The following is a 6,055-nucleotide window of genomic DNA, read 5'->3' on the forward strand; positions in this document are numbered from 1 at the left end:
GCAGTATAAGCAGATTAAATTCTGCTGCGAACAGCAGCAGCTAGCTGCTGTTCGCAGCAGATTTTTGCTGCGAACAGCAAGCTTGCTGTTCACAGCAGCAAATTAAAACAAAATACATAAATAAAAAAAAAATTATAAAGTATAGTTTTATGAAAAGTTTAAAACGTATCGTAAATTTTGGTAGAAATTGATGAAAAATTTATCTGGTTGAGATAGAGATAAAAGTCTATAGAGAAAATTGAAAAGTTTGGGGTTGGAGGGTCGGATTTCATCTATTTATATTAATGAAGAAAAAGTCCACAGGAATCCTATTCTAATAGAGTCTATGAAAGTTGATAAATATTTGAATACCAGTAGACTTTTACAGACTCTATAAAAGTCTGAAACGAATACCAGTATACTTTTAAAGACTTTTGAAAAGTCTGAATCGAATACCGGTAGACTTTTAAAGAGTCTTTAAAAGTCTAAATTGAATACCCCCAAACTTTGAAAATCATTAAAAGTCTTTAAAACTCTTTAAAAGTCCGGATTGAATACACCCCCTTAACTAAGATCACCTAAATATTTCTAAGGAATAAGGTTCAAATTGGCCACTGAACGTAACCTGAAAATGCAATTAGGCCACTGAACGAAAAAAAAGTGCAATTAGGCCACTAAACACTCCAAAAATGTGCAATTTCACCTGATAGCAGGTTACCCTCAATTTTAGCAGGTTATCTGCTTACGTGGCAGCTGAGTTGGCATTTTTAATAAATTTTAATAAATTTTAATAATAACTTTTTATTAAAAAAATTTTTTAAAAAATAAAAACGACTTTATTTTATTTTTTATTTAATTTTTTCCAATTTTTTAATAAAATTTATTATTAAAATTAATTATTAAAAATTATTAAAAATGCCAACTAAGCTGCCACGTAAGCAGGTAACCTGCTAAAATTGATCGTAACCTGCTATCCGGTAAAATTGCATACGTTTGGAGAGTTCAGTGACCTAATTGCACATTTTTTGAGTGTTCAATGGCCTAATTGCACTTTTTTTTTTCCGTTCAATGGCCTAATTGCATTTTCATGTTACGTTCAGTGGCCAATTTGAACCTTATTCCTATTTCTAAAAAAATATTAGAAAAAAGTCCGATTTATATTTATCTGTTGGCTGTTGCAAAACTGTCCAATGCAGTTAGAGAGGTTTCTACACACCGGCAGAAAAACACTCAGCAACTAACACGTGTCGGAACACCTTGCATTCTCATCCTAGTACCCAGACATATATTAACATAAAAGTAATTAAACAATTAACCTAAAAAAACAGGTATTAGGATCATAGTAAAGTTACCTAACAAAAAAAGAAAGAAAGAAATATTATGGTAAGATCAGACGTGATGGGCAGTTTGAAAGTAGCAGATAGTTTATTATCCAAATGCATTTCTTCAACCACCATTGCTCCACAGAGTTTAGGGATCTGTAGAGGATTTGTGTCCGCTACGAGACCTTCACAAAAAGTGAGTGTTTTTTCGAATTTCCTTTTGAATTATTCAATTTAATTAGTATTGATATTAATATTAATATTCGAAATTGGAAGTAAATAATAATAGATTAATAGTATGTAGGTGATTTAATCTGATGAATAGAGTTTGTGATTGGAAGAAGGAACAGGCGGAGACGATGATAGATAAAGAGACGTGCGAAAAAGTAATAGAAGCAGCGAATGCAATAACAGAGAGTGCGAGAGAGGTTAGACATGTTGTTCGCGACGTCAAAGAGGCCGTCGCTATTGGAGCTGAATCTGTACGTACCCACCATTACTATTACTCTCTCTCTATATATATATATATTTGTAGATTTGTAGATATGTCCTTGCTCTGGTGTTGGAATGATTTCCGTGTGGTTATGTGGACATATTGATCAGTATAAATCAAATGGGTTGAAATCAATGAAGATGATAAAATACGGGGGACAATTTTGTAATTTTTTAATTATGTATATTTTGACAATGCATTTACGTGTTAGTTTATAGTGTAGTTATAAATATTTTGTGGTGCACTTTTGAGTGATATGAAGTGCACTTAGTATTGCACCACAGAAATATATCATGCGTAATTTTTTATATTGTGCTAAGTGCTAGTATGTGTTGCACTTATGAGTAGGCTAGCAACGGGACGTGAAGTATACACCCCGTCCTCATTTCCATCCCCTCCCTGTCCTGACAGAAAATTGAAAATATTCTCCATCTTTGTCTCTGGAAATTATGAAATTTTCGACCACTTGAAAGTGATCTTAAATCAAGTTAATACTAAAAAGTGGTCGAAAATAGCAACAAAGATTTTTTCGGATACTAAAAGTGGTCAGAACAAAGTTTTCGACTTGATTTAAGATCACTTTCAGGTGGTCGAAAATTTCATAATTTCCAGTAGCCCAGAAAATTGGGCAGGAATGGGTCCAGAGAGAGAGAGAGAGAGAGGGGGTTAAAACTACAAAATATCAAATATGGTTGTCTTCTTCATGGAAGAGACGACCATATTGAGGTCGTCTTCTCCACTAGAGAAGACAACCGGTTGGTCGTCTTCTTCGGTGGAGAAGATCAAAAAATGGTGCTAGTAATTTTTTTAATGGTCGTGAACATTGATCAATGGTCAGAATTTTACCGGTAGCCTATTGGTTATTTGTAAATCAGATTTAATTGAATTATTTTAACAAGTTTGAGTGTTCCTTTGCACTTTTCAAAGTCCAAAGGACTAATTGCCCTTTTGAGTAAAGTTCATTGTCTATTTGACACTTTTCCTAATTTTTAAAAAATGTTAAATATAAGTGGCATCTTAGGTAGCATCCTACGTGGCAGATGAGCTAGGTGTAACATGTTATTATAGGTCAAATAAGTTAATTGCACAAATTTAATAAGTTTAAGAGTATAATTAGAGATTTTTTAGTTCGAGTGTTCAATTATACTTTAGTATATAATTGAAGGGTCTTAATATTTAATATTTACATTTTAAGAAATAACTAACATAAAATTTCAATATATTATTATTATTATTATTAAATTAAAGAAGATAATAAAATATATGATAGATGTATGTGTATGATAACAATAGTGGAAAAAAATTCAAAGTTATTATTATTATTATTATTATTATTATTATTATTAAATTATTAAATTAAAGAAGATAATAAAATATATGGTAGATGTATGTGTATGATAATAATAGTTAAAAAGAATTCAAAGTTGTTATTATTATTATTATTATTATTATTATTATTATTACTATTATTACGGATTAACTATGATAATTTAGACTAATTTACTTTTTTTAGTTCTGTGCCAATTAGGTCATAAGTTTAAGTAGTAACTGCGATCTGAGTTTTCTTGATCATTTAAAAGAAATATAATGTAAATACATTTTGACTGAAAATTATAGTTGAAAAAATTGTTAGACGCTCTTCAAGCGGTCGGGGAGCGCCTCGCGCCTAAGCGTCTGTGTATTTTTTTTTTTTATAAATAAAAAATAAAAAATAAGTCTTAAATTTTCTAAGACTTGATAATTATAAATTATTTAATACTTTAATAGTTAACACTAAAATATTAAATATTAACATAAAAACATTTAGAGTTTAAACAATTTAATGTTATTTCGCTCAAAATGTCATTTTGAGTGAAATAACCTATTTGAAAAAGAAGGGAACAATATCTATTCGGCCGACTAGGCGTCCTAGTCGTCAGTGCTTAGGTGGCCTCGTCGGTGCTTAGGAGGCTTAGTTGGCATCTAGGAGGCCTAGGTGTAGAGGTGTTAGCGAACAGAGCTTTTGGTAAATTACTCGTGTTCATGTTCGGTAAGCGTTCGTTTCTGTTCGTTTATTAAAGTAAAAGAACATTAACAAAATTTAGAGCTCGTTTGCTAAGAGACCGTGAACAAGCACATTTGTGTTCGTTTAATAATGTTCGTGAACAAGCTTGTTTAGTATTTGTTTAATGTTTGTGAATAAGCTCGTTTGTGTTCGTTTAATATTTGTTTGTATTCTCTTTGTAGTTGTGTTACTTATTTGGTTATCTTTTGTGAACATAGATTATTTCTTGTTCACGAACGAATTGTGATTATGAATATGTTCATATGTTTGGTTATTAAGCATTTAAAAACATGAACGAACATGTTCGCAAACATTAATGAACATATTCGTGAACGTGCTTGTTAACAAACATGTTCATGAACGTGTTCGATAAGTTAACGATCACAAATCGAATGTGCTCGCGAACATTAACAAACACTAATGAACTTTTAACAAATGAACATGAACAAGATTTTAAAACCTTAACAAGCGAACACAAACACGAATACCTAAAAAATCTTAACAAACGAACGCGAATAACATCTGATCGTTTATATTCAGTTTGTTAACAACACTACTTAGGCGGTCATCGCCTAGGCAGTATTTAGGCGGTCCAGTCGGCCGCTTAGATAACCAATTATGGTGATACATTAGGTGGCTGGTCAACGCCTAACATCTAAGCGTTAATTAATCGGTGACTTGGCAAAAATTTTACAAGACTGCTGAAAATGATGTACGTGCAGGCAGCGATAAAGGTGGCGGAGAAAGCCATGGAGCAAGCAGCAGAAGGAGAGGAAGAGGAAGAGGAAGCGGAAGAGGAAGAGAGTGAAGAGAAAGGGTCATGGGAGAAAGTGACTAAAACTATAACGAAACAAGTCCTTGGGGACAAAAAATCCAACTAATTAAACTACCCTACTATAACAACATTTTTTTTTTTCCTTCTGGGAATTGCATGTAACAGTGTCGTTGTTACAAATGTTTAACTATGCTAATGAGAAATTTATTACTCTTATTAATCTCTTTTGACATAAAACATGTTCGTACTTTCTCTTTCCATATTTTAATCACTTATTTTCAAGTAAGAGTACCCTCTACCTAGTAATCGATATTTTGTATTGATTGCCTTCATATGAAATAAGAAAATAAAAGGGGGTGTTTCACGTGTGATTGTGCAATTAAATCTGAGTTGATCTTGTTTAAATCGAACAATAATTAAAAAAACACGGTGACAATTTGGCCATTTTGCATCTATGTCAAATTTAAGATGCGTGATTTTTCTTCTAAGGTGAATGATTTTCATTCTTAAGGTGTGAAGTTTTTGTGCTTAAGATGCGTGGTTTTTGTACTATGTGGCTTAAGTTGCATCAATTGTTGAAAAATTGAGTGCGTCGGTCTAAATTTTAAGTGCGTGATTTTCTTTCTTAATGTGTGTGATTTTTCTTTTTAAGGTGCATGGTTTGTATGCTTTAAGGTGCGTCAGTGTTGAAACTTAATATGCGTCAATTAAAGCTTTAAGTGTGTGATTATTCTTCCTAAGTTGCGTTATTTTCATGCTTAAGGTACTGCGTTATTTTCCTTCCTAAGGTGCGTGATTTTCATACTTAAGGTACGTCAGTTGTTGAAACTTAAGGTGAGTGATTTGTGTTCTTGAGATGCTTTATTTTTTGCTTAAGGTGGGCGGTTTGTGAAATTAATGTGCATGTGCAACCGCATAGGAAGATATACCCGCATATATATATATATATATATATATATATATATATATATATATATATATATATATATATATATATATATATATATATATAGAGAGAGAGAGAGAGAGAGAGAGAGTTGCACTCGGGTGCGAACGGCTCGCCCAGGCGCGAAATAGGAATGGATTCTGTTCGTCCACGTGTCCAGATCTAATGGATGAGAAACAGTGATTTTTTAAAAAAACGCGGTGACATTTTCGTAAATAATTGAACATCGAAGTGCAAGTAAAATGTATTACAAGTGCATGTAAAATGTATTATAGGTGCAAGTAAAAATTTACACTGAGCATCAATACTTAGTTGCACTTATAGTTCTAAGTAGTTGCACCTATAGTTCTAAATAGTTGCACACATAGGTATAAGTAGTTGCATCTAGGTGTATGAATGTTTGCGAGTGGTTTTCAGGAGTATTACTACCCGCTGAACTCAGATCAATGAATGTTAAGAAGACAAAATTACATGCACTTATAGGTGAAAGTAGGTG

General features: G+C 32.3%; 1 protein-coding gene across 3 annotated transcripts; it reads left to right on the forward strand.

Annotated features, from left to right (window-relative positions):
* The first annotated feature begins 1,327 nt into the window (after positions 1-1,327).
* On the forward strand, positions 1,328-4,722 carry LOC109176444 (neurofilament medium polypeptide). 3 transcript variants are annotated; one of them, XM_019325874.1, is made up of 3 exons: positions 1,328-1,501; positions 1,643-1,783; positions 4,561-4,722. In XM_019325874.1, the coding sequence occupies exons 2-3, from the start codon at positions 1,661-1,663 to the stop codon at positions 4,717-4,719; spliced, it is 282 nt and encodes a 93-aa protein (XP_019181419.1). In that variant the 5' UTR covers positions 1,328-1,501; positions 1,643-1,660; the 3' UTR covers positions 4,720-4,722. The 3 variants fall into 3 exon arrangements, with proteins under 3 accessions (XP_019181419.1, XP_019181417.1, XP_019181418.1); XM_019325872.1 differs by having other exon boundaries at positions 1,328-1,497; XM_019325873.1 differs by having other exon boundaries at positions 1,328-1,497; positions 1,646-1,783.
* Positions 4,723-6,055: the final 1,333 nt, after the last annotated feature.

The sequence above is a fragment of the Ipomoea nil genome, unplaced genomic scaffold (genome assembly GCF_001879475.1).
Source record: "Ipomoea nil cultivar Tokyo-kokei standard unplaced genomic scaffold, Asagao_1.1 scaffold0706, whole genome shotgun sequence".
Lineage (NCBI taxonomy): Eukaryota > Viridiplantae > Streptophyta > Magnoliopsida > Solanales > Convolvulaceae > Ipomoea > Ipomoea nil.